The sequence below is a fragment of the Littorina saxatilis genome, linkage group LG9, assembly GCF_037325665.1.
Source record: "Littorina saxatilis isolate snail1 linkage group LG9, US_GU_Lsax_2.0, whole genome shotgun sequence".
Taxonomy (NCBI): Eukaryota; Metazoa; Mollusca; class Gastropoda; order Littorinimorpha; family Littorinidae; genus Littorina; species Littorina saxatilis.
Genome location: NC_090253.1, coordinates 60,691,815 through 60,710,249, shown reverse-complemented (window position 1 = coordinate 60,710,249; position 18,435 = coordinate 60,691,815). Strand labels below are relative to the sequence as shown.

The following is an 18,435-nucleotide window of genomic DNA, read 5'->3' as shown; positions in this document are numbered from 1 at the left end:
TGCCTCCCTTTATATATTGAACCGCCCATAGAGCGTCGTCGTCCCAAACCAAATCTTCAAAATCTCCAAAACGTTTGGAATTCTGGGTATGAAAATCATTTTATGAAATGATGTCAGCGCCTTTCGGCGATTGGTCAATGCATTTCAGAGCTGGACTGTCAACATAATGTCGGCCACACTTAAAATGCATGCTACAGTACTTGAGTTTGCTTTCTAAACTAATACCAAGTAAACGGGCTTATAAGGTCAGTCAACAAGTTAACTTACCTCGAACAGTGAGATCGATAGAACGTACAGTACACAAGTACGAAGGGAGAAACTCGGAAACCGACGAGTCGATACTGACACATGCTCGAGAACCCACGTGTCAAAATTATTATTTTTTACACCTTGAGACAGTCTGCCCGGATAGCTCAGTTGATAGAGCGTCTGAAAGCAAAGTCGTTACTTTGGGCGGTCACGGGTTCGACTCTCTTAGCAGTCAAGAATATTATTCAATCTTTTGGGAATGTTTCCACATTTCATTTTCTTAACTCGTAATTCTTGTGTTTTAGTCATTTTGACAATTCCAAAGGTTTGAGTGATGTATTGAAGATCGAATTTATCAAAGGGTTGCATAATTGTGAGTGTGTGTATGCAGTTCTGTTAGCACTCTGTTTGGTTGTTGTGTTTGAATGTACTATGTATTGAATGAACTCAAACCAAGATATATTCCTGTGTAATGCACGTGGTTGAAATAAAATCTTATGTTTTATGTCTTATGCCTCTGACGAACGATTTTGCAAGAATTACTCCTTCTAATTTTAGTAACATCGGCTTTTGGGAAAATTCCAATGGGCGAGTGTATCAGCGCGCGTCGACTGGATGTAATGGCCTCTAACATCAATTTGCAAAGTCAATTTATTAAAAAGATCCAGCGCAAAGCGAGCAGTCAAGTTGTTGATTTGTGTATGTCCAAGTAGGGGAGGGGTCTTATCCAATTAAACACACACACTGAGATAGTGAGCAGAATCGTTCCATGAGAATGACTCTGCCTTCATTTTAGAAAGCTTGCTCTTAATAAATCATAATCATCTTCGCATTCTACTCCTCGCGAGTAAGCCCCCTAGTTTCGATGGTTTATACGGTGTATTTTGAACATTTTAAATGAACCCGTCTGATAAAACATGGTGACATAGAATTGTCAGCTGATGGATTTATGTAAAGACCATAACTGAAAACACATCAGATTAACCCTATTCTCATAATTATGTTCTTTGCCAGTTCTCCATGTTGGTTTATAAACTAAACTGTGGAAAACAAATATTGCGACAACTGTCGTACCCCATGTAGTATTCTGTTTATCCTACATACTGTACTTACGTGTATTTTACTGAAAATGTCCTGCAGTGAAGGCAGCTAAATTGAAGACGCTTGTTTTGGAACCTCGATCTCTTCCAAAGCCTTGTGCAATCGATTACCTCAAAGCAAAGAAACGTCACTCTGAAAGTGTGGCGTGACGTGTTAGTTCTAAAGATTCATCGAGGGTAATTAGCGAGCGCAATTTTTGTTTCTATAATGACGTTTGTCTCGGTGACTTTGGCATCATAAGCAGTGGAAAAACAGGTCCCTGCCAGACTTGCTTGACATGACCTCATTTACATGATATACACACGTGTGATTTGAACGATTATCATCTCACGGGTGTCTCTCTCACGTATGTAGGATAAAATCCATTAACAACCTGCTGGCGAGGCGCATTGATACAACCTCAACTAGTCTCGGTTAGCTTTGAGGGTCATTTTACAAGTAGGAAATATGAAGGCCAACGAAATACCGAGACCATAAGGTATGCGAAGTGATGACGTCGAATACGCGACGTAAGTTGATGCATGAAATCTTCCGGACAACGTCAGGCAATTCCAAAGATCGCTTTTGTGATGAAAAGAATTTTTTTTAGAGTTTGCTGTCCAGAAACCCGTCAAAAAAGAAGTGAAAATGTGTGTGAAAGAAAACAAAAGCAGGAGCAGAGTGATAAAATAGGAATACAGACATATTTCTGGGGACTTGACCCTTGCAGGTAGGTGGACTGTAAGTAGTGTGTGAACAGAACAGAACCAATTCTGTCTGTTTACAACCGCATGAAAGCAGAAAAGAGATCGTCGTCAGATTGAATTACAATAACATTAACATGCTTCCATTTGAAACTTCTCGGTCTTCATCGTGGATTGACGCCCTCCCAAAATCTAATTGAAGCCCTCCGTCGCTTCGCTCCGTCGGGCTTCAATTAGCTTTTGTCGGGCGTCAATCCCCGATGAAGACCTCGAAGTTTCAAATGGAAGCATGTTAATGTGTAATTATCACATGCTAAACCGCGTTGGAAATATACTACGCGTCATACAAAAAAACTAGGCAGATGCGTTTGAGGGCAAATCTTTGTGAGGAGACCGTTTATGGTAAAACCAGATGTATAGCTAGAAAGGTCATACATTCCTCCACCATATTCAACAAACGGATTGATTTTGCAGAAGGCAATGTTTGTACAGTGGAACCTACAACACAGGCACCCCCCAAATTCAAATTTACAAAATCAAAGTTCCCGCGTTAAAAGCGACACAAATCAAAATAGCTTAGAGAGTACGAATTTTGCAAATCATTTAAAAGAACAAAGTTGTGTCTTAAATACTCAGTTCACATATCTTGTCTAACAATGACGTTATGGCATGCTGGGCCATCATAGGTGTCATTGCTTTGATGAGCCGTGGTTTTTGAGGCCGTTTTAGCGGGTAATGAGACCAAAAAAAGGCATTGATTTGATTGTTCTTTTTAATAGCATGCCGAATGTTTCGTTTTAGCTGTTCTGATATTTTGTCGATAATAACGCGGGACCAGTTGTACATATTTCTGTATTTAAGTTTTGCTGAAAGTCTATGAAAGCTAATTCGACATAATTAGGCCTAACGGTTAATTAACTAAAGAGAGATCTTCGAAGAGCTACCAAACACAAAATGAAACTTCTTTGCAAGAAAACAAGCTATAATGGAAGGGCCCTGGTTCTGAGCGACGTTTAGTTCTCGAGATAGGTGCGACCAGATTCCGTCGCGATACAACCTTGAATGGTTGAAAACGACGTTAAACACCAAAGAAAGAAAGAAAGAAAGAAAGAAAGTGACCAGATGACGTCATTTATACTTTCGTCATCGGAGATCTTTTGTATTTCAATCAGTGTCATTTCCCAGTTCTGTGTTCTGCGGTCGTTTTGACTGACTTGACAAGTTGAGAAAACCAATGACACTTCATTTTTGCGAAGCAACTGAATATGAAAAGAAAAGAAAGCGTGCAGAAGTATGTTTGGGTCCTGCAAGACTTTATGACAAACGATTTCTCCCTTGGAAGTAAATGAAGATGTCTGCTTTTCGTCTGCTTTGAAGGTAGGGAGATTTTACAGCGCAGCGCACACGGTAAATTGCAAGTCGTATTGGACCAGAATTTGTTCATTCTTCTTTCTTCGAAGTACCATAGATTTGTTCTTGGCCATATTTTCGACCTGTGCATCGTTATATTATGGAAAAAACACGTTTGAACGCAAATTCGCAAAGACATTTTGATCATTTGCTCCGGAACTGCAACGTCGATTTGCCCAAACAAACAATTCTGGCTCATTATGCGGGAACATGATGGTAGTGTCATATTTTTTAAATGGGTGTGGAAGAACTACTCACAATTAACATAGCACTCCGGCCCTGTTCTTTTTTTCGTCACACCCAAAACCGTTATTTGTTTTGGGCGACGCAGCATTACTAGTTATCAGCAAGAAACAAAGAGTGGTTCATATCAGGCTACATTCGATCTGTTTGCTGAATATGACAGGGGAATGAATGAGCTTTTCAGTAACATAACTGGTTTTACAAGTTACGGCATCCTCACAAAGATCTGCCCTTAGACGCATCTGCCAAGGGTTTTGTATGAGGGGTAGTAATATATTACACCCTTTCTTACGATTTTCTTTTCTAGGAAAAAGTGAAAGATTTACAAACCCTTTCACCTGTGAAAAAAGACGTAGCATGCATTTGACGCGATCTGTGACAACATTTTTCTTTATTCTATCCTGAAAGAACTGTGTACACAGGAAGTTTGTACCCCCACCCCCCCCCCCCCAAAAAAAAAAAAAAAAAAAAAAGAAGAAAAAAAGACGAGACCAATAATGAAGGTCACCATGCGCTCAGTCCCAAACCCTGCTCAAGTCGTGGATAGTACAATAAGAAGTTGTCAACTAAGCTGAAATCATTACTTTATTCATTGAATTTACAAAATACAGACAGCCAGTATAACACGGAACCAAATTCAGATTAAGAAGCAAGACAACAAAAGAAGGTAGATCCATCGAACATTCATATACATGCCACAACATGCAGCAGGGGAAGTACTTGATAAAAACGAGCAAGCGCAATATTTACAGAACATCAATCAATCAATCAATGAGGCTTATATCGCGCATATTCCGTGGGTACAGTTCTAGGCGCTCTGCAGTGATGCCGTGTGAGATGTAATTTTATACGGCCAGTAATTGCAGCCATTTCGGCGCATATTTACCTTTCACGGCCTATTATTCCAAGTCACACGGGTATAGGTAGACAATTATTAACTGTGCCTGAGCAATTTTGCCAGGAAAGACCCTTTTGTCAATCGTGGGATCTTTAACGTGCACACCCAATGTAGTGTACACGGGGGAGGTTCGGACACCGAAGAGAATCTGCACACAAAGTTGACTCTGTGAAATAAATTTCCGCCGAACCTGGGATCGAACTCACGCTGACAGCGGCCAACTGAATACAAATCCAGCGCGCTACCAACTGAGCTATATCCCCGCTACCAACTGAGCTATATCCCCGCTACCAACTGAGCTATATCCCCGCTACCAACTGAGCTATATCCCCGCTACCAACTGAGCTATATCCCCGCTACCAACTGAGCTATATCCCCGCTACCAACTGAGCTATATCCCCGCTACCAACTGAGCTATATCCCCGCTACCAACTGAGCTATATCCCCGCCCATGGGAAGTATCAAAGTGTGAGAAGAGATCTGTAGCACCTGTGTAAACCTGTGAGCAGCTGACCTCCATGTAGACATAAACACTGATCTAAAAAAAAAAAATCTAAAAAAAACCAGTGAGACATAACCAAGCTAAGAAAAGGTCACTCTGGCAGAAAGTCCCCAAAACAGGGAGACAAAACAACACGCTTTCATTTTGTGCAGTTAGGCAGTTCGAACATGTCTTTTGCGTTGTTTTTGGTGTTAAAAATTGACCTACGATTGAAGAGCAGACATCGGCCTCGAGGAGCACCGCAATTTTGGAGAATTCGTAAGTTTTCATTTTTTTATTATATTTAGTCAAGTTTTGACTAAATATTGTCAAGTTTTGACTAAATATTTTAACATCGAGGGGGAATCGAAACGAGGGTCGTGGTGTATGTGCGTGTGTGCGTGTGTGCGTGTGTCTGTGTGTGTGTGTGTAGAGCGATTCAGACTAAACTACTGGACCGATCTTTATGAAATTTGACATGAGAGTTCCTGGGTATGAAATCCCCGAACGTTTTTTTCATTTTTTTGATAAATGTCTTTGATGACGTCATATCCGGCTTTTCGTGAAAGTTGAGGCGGCACTGTCACGCCCTCATTTTTCAACCAAATTGGTTGAAATTTTGGTCAAGTAATCTTCGATTAAAAACACGCTCAGAAAGTTAAAACAAAGAGAGGTACAGAAAAGCGTGCTATCCTTCTTAGCGCAACTACTACCCCGCTCTTCTTGTCAATTTCACTGCCTTTGCCATGAGCGGTGGACTGACGATGCTACGAGTATACGGTCTTGCTGAAAAATGGCATTGCGTTCAGTTTCATTCTGTGAGTTCGACAGCTACTTGACTAAATATTGTATTTTCGCCTTACGCGACTTGTTGAATATTTTGTCTGCAAAGAATAGTCTGGATCATTAAGACTTGAAAAATAGAGTACGCCCTGCAGAAAATACGATTTCTTGGTGGTTCGTTTGTTAATCTTACCGTCCTGATCACTTACAATAGCACCAGAGTGTGCGAAAGGCTCCACAATGCAGATGAGCAATGTCAGTCACCATCTATTTTTCGATGAAATGCTTACGTAAACTCATGAAGTCAAAAGATCGTCGAATTTGTTTTCGCAACAATGTTCATCAAGTGGTTTTACAAACAACTGAACCACTGTAATTGGGAAAATGTTTTGATTCGCTGTATAACAATGGGTTCTTCCATACGTTATATCGGGAAAGCTATTTCTAGCATCATACAGAATTGTCCATAAACCTAAAAATACACCAACGTATTTTTCAAACACTATAGTCTGTTTCAATGACTTTCAGCAATTTTCAACATAAATCGAAAAAAGTAGACAATTTGAAAATAATTTGGTGCGTTTTCCTGATCACGAATGATTGTGTGGAACTTTCTTTTCAACTTTCTTACTTGAAGTGTACGTGTTTTCCTAGCAATAGGCGCGTCCCCTGTTTTGAGCGAACACGGTTTTCGTGGTGCACTACCTCTGTTTTTAAAATAATAGAAAAAAATACACAGCAACCATAATATTTCTTTATTTGAATACATTTCAACTTCAAAAAGATTGGTTCAGAGTGCAGATTTTAAAAAAAAATCAATGCATTAAAAATTTAAAAAAACCCAGTTGGTTATACTGTACCTATACTCTATGCAAGGTGGACGGGAACACTGGTCCTGACTCTACATCCAACTCTCAATGGTTGCCCCCATGTGGGTATAAGGGAGGCCGTGTGGACACACCCAGCCCAGCAGTCGGTCTAGACAAGGGACTCCCGACTCTACATCCAACTCTCAATGGTTGCCCCATGTGGGTATAACGGTGGCCGTGTGGACACACCCAGCCCAGCAGTCGGTCTAGACAAGGGACTCCCGACTCTACATCCAACTCTCAATGGTTGCCCCATGTGGGTATAAGGGTGGCCGTGTGGACACACCCAGCCCAGCAGTCGGTCTAGACAAGGGACTCCCGACTCTACATCCAACTCTCAATGGTTGCCCCATGTGGGTATAAGGGTGGCCGTGTGGACACACCCAGCCCAGCAGTCGGTCTAGACAAGGGACTCCCGACTCTACATCCAACTCTCAATGGTTGCCCCATGTGGGTATAAGGGAGGCCGTGTGGACACACCCAGCCCAGCAGTCGGTCTAGACAAGGGACTCCCGACTCTACATCCAACTCTCAATGGTTGCCCCATGTGGGTATAACGGTGGCCGTGTGGACACACCCAGCCCAGCAGTCGGTCTAGACAAGGGACTCCCGACTCTAACGTGTGTATTTTACGACATGTGTTAGCACAAGTTACCAAAAGTTTGAAGGCAATACGTTGAGGAGTTTCTGAAATGTACGGTGTATTTTTGTGTGTGTCTTATTACCCGATAAAACGACTTCCAAAATCGCCTTTAATAACATCTGAGAGGAATGACACCTACTCCGTTCAGCATGCCAACTCTCAAACGCCGACAATATCGCTTTGGTTGACACTCACAGACTAACTGTCCATCTCCTGTGCGCAGTACGCTCGATTGCATTTGCTGAACGGTGTCAGTTTATACACGAAGAAAGCTCCACAGTTCCGAACAGAGATTGGTTTCTGTAACTCACAGCAGTTGCTGTGGTGACCAGTACCACATGCACGTGCGTCAGTCTCCTGTCCCGCTGCTGGCAGCTCCTTGCCCTGTAGGTCCAGCCAATAAGGACGGCCCGTGCCGCAGTGGCGCAACTGTAACAAGGCCACACAAGGGACATGATGAAACGCACTTCGTCGTGATAACCAAGAGTGTTGTGTTTTGTATTGTGCCGGTGTGAGGGTGTTGTCTGGGGGAGGGGGGGGGGAGGGGTGTCCTCTTTATTGTCTTAACATCACAAACTTTACTAGCACCGTACACTGGGATCATGGAATGTAGACTTCCCGTTGAGAAACTTTCCTTTGGTTTGTCAGGACGAGAGTTACGCCGCTCCTTCGACGACCATAGATCTCAAGAACACGTAGTGTAAGTTTGTCTTACTTCCACGATTACATTTGACAGATTGAATCACACTCCAAAACATGATAATCACCATCCGGAGCTAAAGACTGTGTGTGACCTTAACAAAAAGAACCAAATACTTTAACATTCTCTGACCGTTATCAACACGTCATTACATTTAGTCAAGTTATGACTAAATGTTTTAACATCGAGGGGGGAATCGAGACGAGGGTCGTGGTGTATGTGTGAGTGTATGTGTGTGTGTGTGTGTGTGTGTGTGTGTGTGTGTGTGTGTGTGTGTGTGTGTGTGTGTGTGTGTGTGTGTGTGTGTGCGTTCGTGTAGAGCGATTCAGACCAAACTACTGGACCGATCTTTATGAAATTTGACATGAAAGTTCCTGGGTATGATATCCCCATACGTTTTTTTCATTTTTTTTATAAATGTCTTTGATGACGTCATATCCGGCTTTTCGTGAAAGTTGAGGCGGCACTGTCACGCCCTCATTTTTCAACCAAATTGGTTGATATTTTGGTCAAGTATTGTTCGACGAAGCCCGGACTTCGGTATTGTATTTCAGCGTGGTGGCCTAAAAATTAATTAATGACTTTGGTCATTAAAAATCTGAAAATTGTAAAAAAAATATTTCTTTTATAAAACGATCCAAATTTACGTTCATCTTATTCTCCATCATTTGCTGATTCCAAAAACATATAAATATGTTATATTTGGATTAAAAACAAGCTCTGAAAATTAAATATATAAAAATTATTTTCAAAATTAAATTGTCCAAATCAATTTGAAAACACTTTCATCATATTCCTTGTTGGTTCCTGATTCCCAAAGCATATAGATATGATATGTTTGGATTAAAAACACGCTCAGAAAGTTAAAACGAAGAGAGATACAGAAAAAGCGTGCTATCCTTCTTAGCGCAACTACTACCCCACTCTTCTTGTCAATTTCACTGCCTTTGCCATGAGCGCTGGACTGACGATGCTACGAGTATACGGTCTTGCTGCGTTGCATTGCGTTCCGTTTCATTCTGTGAGTTCGACAGCTACTTGACTAAATGTTGTATTTTCGCCTTACGCGACTTGTTTTTACGTTAACTTCCTCAGATCGAAAGAACTTTCGACATCCACACTGGCTTTTGGCGATATTGATTCAAGTGCAGGACCTGGTCGTGTAATTTTGCCTTGCTACTTTTTGTATTTAGTCAAGTTTTGACTAAATATTTTAACATCGAGGGGGAATCGAAACGAGGGTCGTGGTGTATGTGCGTGTGTGCGTGTGTGTGTGTGTCTGTGTGTGTGTGTGTGTAGAGCGATTCAGACTAAACTACTGGACCGATCTTTATGAAATTTGACATGAGAGTTCCTGGGTATGAAATCCCCGAACGTTTTTTTCATTTTTTTGATAAATGTCTTTGATGACGTCATATCCGGCTTTTCGTGAAAGTTGAGGCGGCACTGTCACGCCCTCATTTGTCAACCAAATTGGTTGAAATTTTGGTCAAGTAATCTTCGACGAAGCCCGGACTTCGGTATTGCATTTCAGCTTGGTGGCTTAAAAATTAATTAATGACTTTGGTCATTCAAAATCTGAAAATTGTAAAAAAAAAATAAAAATTTATAAAACGATCCAAATTTACGTTTATCTTATTCTCCATCATTTGCTGATTCCAAAAACATATAAATATGTTATATTCGGATTAAAAACAAGCTCTGAAAATTAAATATATAAAAATTATTATCAAAATTAAATTGTCCAAATCAATTTAAAAACACTTTCATCTTATTCCTTGTCGGTTCCTGATTCCAAAAACATATAGATATGATATGTTTGGATTAAAAACACGCTCAGAAAGTTAAAACAAAGAGAGGTACAGAAAAGCGTGCTATCCTTCTTAGCACAACTACTACCCCGCTCTTCTTGTCAATTTCACTGCCTTTGCCATGAGCGGTGGACTGACGATGCTACGAGTAGGCCTATACGGTCTTGCTGAAAAATGGCATTGCGTTCAGTTTCATTCTGTGAGTTCGACAGCTACTTGACTAAATATTGTATTTTCGCCTTACGCGACTTGTTTTTATATTTAGTCAAGTTTTGACTAAATATTTTAACATCGAGGGGGAATCGAAACGAGGGTATGGTGTATGTGCGTGTGTGTGTGTGTGTGTGTGTGTGTGTGTGTGTGTGTGTGTGTGTGTGTGTGTGTGTGTGTGTAGAGCGATTCAGACTAAACTACTGGACCGATCTTTATGAAATTTGACATGAGAGTTCCTGGGTATGAAATCCCCGAACGTTTTTTTCATTTTTTTGATAAATGTCTTTGATGACGTCATATCCGGCTTTTCGTGAAAGTTGAGGCGGCACTGTCACGCCCTCATTTTTCAACCAAATTGGTTCAAATTTTGGTCAAGTAATCTTCGACGAAGCCCGGACTTCGGTATTGCATTTCAGCTTGGTGGCTTAAAAATTAATTAATGACTTTGGTCATTAAAAATCTGAAAATTGTAAAAAAAAATAAAAATTTATAAAACGATCCAAATTTACGTTTATCTTATTCTCCATCATTTGCTGATTCCAAAAACATATAAATATGTTATATTCGGATTAAAAACAAGCTCTGAAAATTAAATATATAAAACTTATTATCAAAATTAAATTGTCGAAATCAATTTAAAAACACTTTCATCTTATTCCTTGTCGGTTCCTGATTCCAAAAACATATAGATATGATATGTTTGGATTAAAAACACGCTCAGAAAGTTAAAACAAAGAGAGGTACAGAAAAGCGTGCTATCCTTCTTAGCGCAACTACTACCCCGCTCTTCTTGTCAATTTCACTGCCTATGCCGTGAGCGGTGGACTACGAGTATACGGTCTTGCTGCGTTGCATTGCGTTCAGTTTCATTCTGTGAGTTCGACAGCTACTTGACTAAATATTGTATTTTCGCCTTACGCGACTTGTTTTTAGTGTGGTTTTGTTGTTGTTGGCCTTACGCTAACCTACCGGGACAGGGGCGGATTAGGGTGGTGGTTACAGGGACCCCCCCCCCCCCCCCCCCCCGGCTGTCAAAAAAAGGATTTAATACTAACTTTAAAAGAAATACTGAGTGGCTGCTGACACCAGTCGATCATGTTTAAAATCAAGGATAAGCCATAAATTGTTCTTAAAATAGCCCCCCAGACCCCTCGCCGCAATATTGCATTGTTCGAATCCTTGCAGAAAAATCAATGAAACTTGGTAAAAAATATTGTTGTGAATAGATGCCTGAAGCGTGACTGAAAGCCGAAGCATGTATAAGGCAGAAGAACTGTACCTTCCTCATACAATTAAAGGCATAGTAAGCCTCCCGTAAACCATCACCGAGCTCCCCGAGCGTCTACATATAGTACAAGCATACTTCTATTTGAACGCTCACCGAACGGGAACATACTGGCTGCTTTCTGTCGAGCGTGAGAAATTTTCAAAGAATTTATTTTCGTGGACTTGGTCCTCAACAACAATGGCGCCTCGTTTTGGTGCTGGACGGCTGTTATGAATACCGGAATTCACGCCCGGACAAACACCCTTCCATTTGAACGCTCACCAAACGGGAATATCCCAGGTGCCCTACGTAAAGAGCGAGCAATTTTTAAAGAATTAATTTTGCAGATTGTCTCGAACACTTTTTGGACCCATCCTGAACTCAGGTCAAACATGAGTTACTTCCCTTCGGGTCTCATTCTATCGATGTAAACTGGCGATAGCCGTGGATCGATGATTATCAAAATGTTTTTGGACCGTGGTGCGTTTTTGCGGTAGACCTAACTTTTAAAATCTATATGATAAATTGACAGCTTTTACTGTGAATACAAACATTCTTTAATCATAAAAGAATTCTTTTTTCACCAAGACAAGATCAGTACAATTCGAAGTTGTGAAAGTTTGAAAAAAGAAAAGCCCGGAAGCAGGGTCACGCAAGGGTCGTAGCAGACGACGGTTTATCAGTGCATATCGCCGTTCCTCTCAACAGTCAAAAGCCATCGCTAGAGTTCTTGTGAACCACAGCCGTTTGTTTTGTGCATAAAAACGTGCTATTGTAAATAAGCTCACATCGAGTCGCATTCAAATGACTAACTGACGACTACATTGTGAAAAAGGGAAACTGGATCACACGGGTTCACGATGGCTCAGGGGTAAGATAAACCACGCAAAAATAAATTCTTTTAAAATTGTTCGCTCTTTACGGAGGGCACCTAGGATGTTCTCAATCGGTGAGTGTTAAATGAAAGGGTGTTTGTACTGTGTGTAAAACCTGACCGTATCTGTGATGGTTTACGGGAGGCTTACTGCGCCTTTAACTAATATGCAATTGAACTCCATCGCGCATAACATTCGTTGTATTGAGTCAACCTGGCCTTTAAAACAGCTCTTCAAACACATCTGTTCATACTCTATTTAAATTCATCTACCAGCTTGTAAAGAAATAGTTCTACATCGTGTGCGCGCGCGCGCGCTTGTGTGTGTGTGTGTGTGTGTGTGTGTGTCTGTATATCTATCTGTCTGCGCGTGTGTGTTGATATATATATGTGTGTGTGTGTGTGTGTGTGTGTGTGTGTGTGTGTGTGTGTGTGTGTGTGTGTGTGTGTGTGTGTGTGCGTGTGTGTGTGTATGTGCCTGTCTGTATATCTACCTGTCTGCGTATGCTCGTGTGTGTGTGTGTGTGTGTGTATGTATGTGTGTGTGTGTGTGTGTGTGTGTGTCTGTCTGTCTGTCTGTCTGTCTGTCTATCTATCTGTCTGCGTGTTTGTGTGTGTGTTTGTGTCTGCGCGCGTCTGCATAGACTCACTTCCACACACTGTGTAGGGATGACAGCGGGACTACCGTTGAGAACGAAGCGATACCAGCCAAGAGTTAGGCTCTTGTCACACAGAAGTCCCGTACCGTGGGTCACCGCTCGGCTTGCGTCACTCAGCACTGTGTGGTTCACAGAGGCACAGGGCCCTGTTCCGTAAATGACAAATACTGGCATGATAGTGGCATTAAAATGCAAAAGACAGATACAGTCGGAACAATGGCATGACAAAACAAAAGACAGATACAGCCAGAACAATGGTATGACAAAACGAAAGACAGATACAGCCAGAACAATGGTATGACAAAACGAAAGACAGATACAGCCAGAACAATGGTATGACAAAACGAAAGACAGATACAGCCAGAACAATGGTATGACAAAACGAAAGACAGATACAGCCAGAACAATGGTATGACAAAACGAAAGACAGATACAGCCAGAACAATGGTATGACAAAACGAAAGACAGATACAGCCAGAACAATGGTATGACAAAACGAAAGACAGATACAGCCAGAACAATGGTATGACAAAACGAAAGACAGATACAGCCAGAACAATGGTATGACAAAACGAAAGACATACACAGCCAGAACAATGGTATGACAAAACGAAAGACAGATACAACCGGAACAATGGTATGACAAAACAAAAGACAGATACAATGGTATGAAAAAAAATGAAAAAAACAAGTTAAGGCAAGGTGAAGTATCGTGTTTGTCATGTGAGGTAACCCTCATGGACATTCGGTTTGCTTTCTGCCTTGGGCAAGCGAGCTGTCGTACTGTACGGCGCTACTGAAACGTACACATATTTATCCTACAAACGTGAGAGAGAACACTCATGACTAACAGATATTGTGTTTTCAGCCAAGCAATAGGATCCGATATTTAGACGAGGTAAGTATAATGCTTTCGCTCGCAGTTTAATATATGTATATTTTTTTTAAAACGCGTGTAAATCTGGTACAACACAGCAAGCTATGCAGTATTCTCTATTTGTTATGTTTATTCCATGCGTGTGCTTATGTTTTCAAGCCCTGAGACTTTCGCTGTGAACTTGGGATCTTTACCGTGCGCATGCGTGCACACGGAGGTGTTCGGGCAACGAGGAGAGTCTGCACAAATTTGACTTTGGTAAACAAAACCATCGGCGAACGTTGGACTCGAACCTATACTTATTGGTTTCATACCGTCTGAGCTATCTCCCTGCCCCATAACAATGACATCAAACTACGAACAGCAAAAACAGATAGATAAAACTACGAGAACATTTTTTAATCTGAATACGAAAGGCAAATACAGTTACTGTATATATAAATAACACAAACTGACAGGCTCGGCAGTATGTTTGATGGTAATGCTGACAACAGTACAGAAAAAAACATGCGAACATTAATTTTCTTTCAAAACCATATTTTTCCCCCAGTTACTTATTTGTTGGGTTACAATTGACGAGCAAAACTGAATTGTGTATGTTATGAATTTGACCAAAACTGTTTTGTGTATGTTATCTCACTCAATGAATTTGACCAAAACTGTTTTGTGTATGTTATCTCACTCAATGAATTTGACCCAAACTGTTTTGTGTATGTTATCTCACTCAATGAATTTGACCAAAACTGTTTTGGGTATGTTATCTCACTCAATGAATTTGACCAAAACTGTTTTGTGTATGTTATCTCACTCAATGAATTTGACCAAAACTGTTTTGTGTATGTTATCTCACTCAATGAATTTGACCCAAACTGTTTTGTGTATGTTATCTCACTCAATGAATTTGACCCAAACTGTTTTGTGTATGTTATCTCACTCAATGAATTTGACCAAAACTGTTTTGGGTATGTTATCTCACTCAATGAATTTGACCCAAACTGTTTTGTGTATGTTATCTCACTCAATGAATTTGACCAAAACTGTTTTGGGTATGTTATCTCACTCAATGAATTTGACCAAAACTGTTTTGGGTATGTTATCTCACTCCAGAAACTTGATTAAAATTGTAGGTTTTCTTTTGCATGGATCTGTTTAGGTGAGTTGAGATTATCATCTCACATATTGCTACGCACGCTGAATACATTCAATTCCTAGCAGTCGTCTCAAGCTCCAGGTTTCTCAGAGCGCAACATAAAGTCGAGTCGGTCAGTTTTTGACACAAATGTAGGTCCCATCACTACTCTTTCGTGTCATGCTCGCGTATTATCACAAAATCGAAGCAAAACGCAGGCTTTCCTATGGAGAAGGATGTATGTAACGGCAATTTGGACTTCTTATGTAGTAATTGCTCAATTTGAAGTTGTCGAAAATTACACATTTATTTTAGGAAACAGTTTGCCACCAAGGGCGATAATTATCTAGCAAAGCCAAAAGCCGATAATTCGAAAATCAAACATGTTTTTCACATAAGGCACTTGATAGACTTTACATTAATATATAAAGTGCTGTGAATATTTGTGATAGGAACACATACAACTTGTTTGAAGTCAGAGGCCAAATTCTCGATAACAAAATTTGTTAACACAATGTATTAGTTTATTCTGCAATATGTACTTTAATGCGTTCTACCTTATACTTACTGGCAGCTCCGTCGATATGAACCGACTCACGTTTGAACTTCAACCAATGTCACTTGGTTTGGCAACAAGTTATCCGCATTCACATACTAACTAAGACTACTCCTAATCTTCTTCTTCTTCTTCTTCGTTCATGGGCTGAAACTTCCACGTGGGTGGTTTTTTTGTACGAGTGGGTTTTTACGTGTATGGCCGTTTTAACCCCTCCATTCAGGCAGCCTCACGCCGCTTTCGGGGGAAGCATGCTGCGTATTTTCGTGTTTCTATAACTGACCGAACTCTGACATGGATTAGAGGATCTTTTCCGTGAGCACTTGGTCTTGTGCTTGCGTGTACACACGAAGGGGGATAAGACATTAGCAGGTCTGCACATAAGTTGACCTGGGAGATCGGAAAAATCTCCACCCTTAACCCACGAGGCGGCCGCGGTCGGCCTCTCTTACATATATGCGTGATAAATACAATTAGCGCGCATTGTTAAAATAACAGGCCAAACAAGAGCACTCTACTCATGATCAGGTCAAGACATCAAACGCTTACCGTCAAGAAGGTCTGCTGTGACACCCCACAAGTCCTGAACTTTCGTGCGAAGTTCCTTACGAACAGTCTCGAGTTGTTCTGTTGGATAGAAATTATCTCATGAGGTAGTTACAAACATCCAGCAGCTGTTCAGTCAGATTTAGAATATTCCATGACGTTGTGATAAACAGCCTCCACTGTTTTGCATACACTTTAAATATTTCATCAGGTACCTTACCAGGTGAAATAATGAACTTGCAACCAAAACAGTTCTCACAAAACGTTTTGTTTAATCACACGACATTGATTCTTTTTAAAAAGCGGTTGCTACCTCTTTCCATAGCCGTTGTGGTTATTTCTTAACAGTTTTAAACTGGAGACAGCCATCTGTCTTAGATGAAGCTGCAACTGAATACTAAAGACAAGAACGCTCAGGCGTGATTAACCATTCCGTCAAGCAAGAGATGATGATGATGATGATGATGATGATGATGATGGAACTTTATTTTTCAAGGATAGAGGTTTAAGGCTACGCCTTTTCTTACAACCGGTCCTTACTTCTTATACAAATGTCTAATAAATGATCAACAAATAAGACAACCTGAAAAATGAACAAATTAAACGAACAAACCAGCAAACAGACAATCGAACAAATAAGCAAACAAGCAAATAAACACAAACAATGACAAAGTAAGCATACATTTAAACAAAAACAATTAAAAATAAAAAATGAAATTCGCATTACGTGGTCAGTTCTCAAGAATAGAGGGACGCATATTTGCCTGGAGAATAGAACAGAAAAGAAGAGAACAGATCACTGAAACACAACGTCTTATTCCGCCTCGCCTTGCTTGTAAGGTCACACACGTGTTAAGCTATGGTTTTGTTAACGACATTAATGGGCGGCCTCTCTTACATATGCGTGATAACAGACCAAACTAGAGCACTTTACTCATAATCAGGTCAAGACATCTTCTTCTTCTTCAGCGTTCGACGAATCAAACGCTTACCTCCAAGGAGACGTTGTTGTCCTTGTTGTTCTTGTGCGATACCCCGCAAGTCCTGAACTTCCCTGCGAAGTTCCTTACGAACAGTCTCGAGTTGTTCTGTTGGATAGAAATTATCTCATCAAGTTTATGCAAACATCCAGCAGCTGTTAAGTTAGATTAAGGCTATTCCATGACCGTTTTGCATACATTTTGTATATTTTATCCGGTACCTTGCCAGATAAAATAATGAACTTGCAACCACAAAGGTTCTCACGAAACGTTTTGTTTCATCAAACAACATTGATTTAAAAAAAACAAATATGCGGTTGCTACCTGTCAGACATGACATTTATGGGTTTTATGTATGAACATGTATGTAATATGAGTACTTAATTAATGATGAAATGATGCTGTTATTAGTATGCATTAATTGACAGAAGAAGACTCGTATCGTGAAAAACATTATTATTGATTCGCATGCCTGTTGGACCATGATTATGGGGCCTGTACCGTTACCTGTAGAGCCGAGTCTCCACGCACTCACGTGCAACAGGTGAAAAACCTGAATGTTCAAATGTATAGGGTGAGCTGCGACTGTGTCGCCAGTAAAACAAGTTGTTACAGCACTTGCCAAACCAACATCTTGGAGGCAAGACGGAAGGCTCTGTCGCTCCAATGCACAGGTACTAGGTAAACTATTTTTCAAGAATGGTTTAGCATAGCAGTATTTCTTTTATTATGATGGTGAATAAGCACGGTAATAGTGTTCATTTATGTAATATGTATTTATTGTATTGGTTGTTATTGTGGATACTTTAAAGGGTTGGATAACTTGTAAATAAGTAGTTCGGATGAGTGTGTGTGGTTGAATGTGAGGTATAATTACGACCCAGGGTGAATGATGAGTGAATTACTACGTGGACCACATAAATATTTAGAATATTAATTGACTCCCTTATTCCTTAAATGGGCCTGTCTATCCGGAGCGGATGCTGCCGGAAGACGAGAAATATCTTCGCGAGAGCTTCGTTCAGGAACCAGACACAGGACCCGAAACAGAAGGAGCGGAGGATTCCTGACTATCTTTGATGCGACGCCATTTTCGCGAGAGCTCAGGGAAGCAGACGCAAGGAAACGGAAAAGACTATGAACGGAGGATATCTTCGAGTCTACACTTATTAGCAACTCAACAGACGTCTACGGCTATGGTGGTAATTTTACTCATCCAGTGCCCTGGGTCGTTATGTGGAAGGATGATTGAAGAATTGCTGTGAGTGTATGCGTATTTGTATGTTATGTTCTGTGAATCATATAAACAGTTAAGCTATATTTTTTCTCGTATTGTTTGGAATGAAGTGTGGGAGAAAGACGAACGCGTATGAAAGAAAGAATATTAACTTCTGACTGTCTATAACTATTTTGAGTATTTCACTTCTGACACCACCGCTTGCAATTTTCCATTACGAAAAAGA

At 40.6% G+C, this 18,435-nt stretch overlaps 1 protein-coding gene across 1 annotated transcript in view; it reads right to left on the bottom strand.

The window, feature by feature from the left end:
- Positions 1-4,253: 4,253 nt before the first annotated feature.
- The window catches only part of LOC138976687 (uncharacterized), a 20,303-nt gene continuing 6,121 nt past the window's right edge, over positions 4,254-18,435 (bottom strand). Inside the window, exons 6-9 of the mRNA XM_070349563.1 lie at positions 16,985-17,080; positions 15,996-16,073; positions 12,876-13,030; positions 4,254-7,789 (exon numbers count right to left, since the gene is read on the bottom strand). Of these exons, the coding sequence (XP_070205664.1) occupies positions 7,559-7,789; positions 12,876-13,030; positions 15,996-16,073; positions 16,985-17,080 (560 nt within the window). The 3' untranslated portion in view covers positions 4,254-7,558. The remainder of the gene's footprint in view (positions 7,790-12,875; positions 13,031-15,995; positions 16,074-16,984; positions 17,081-18,435) is intronic.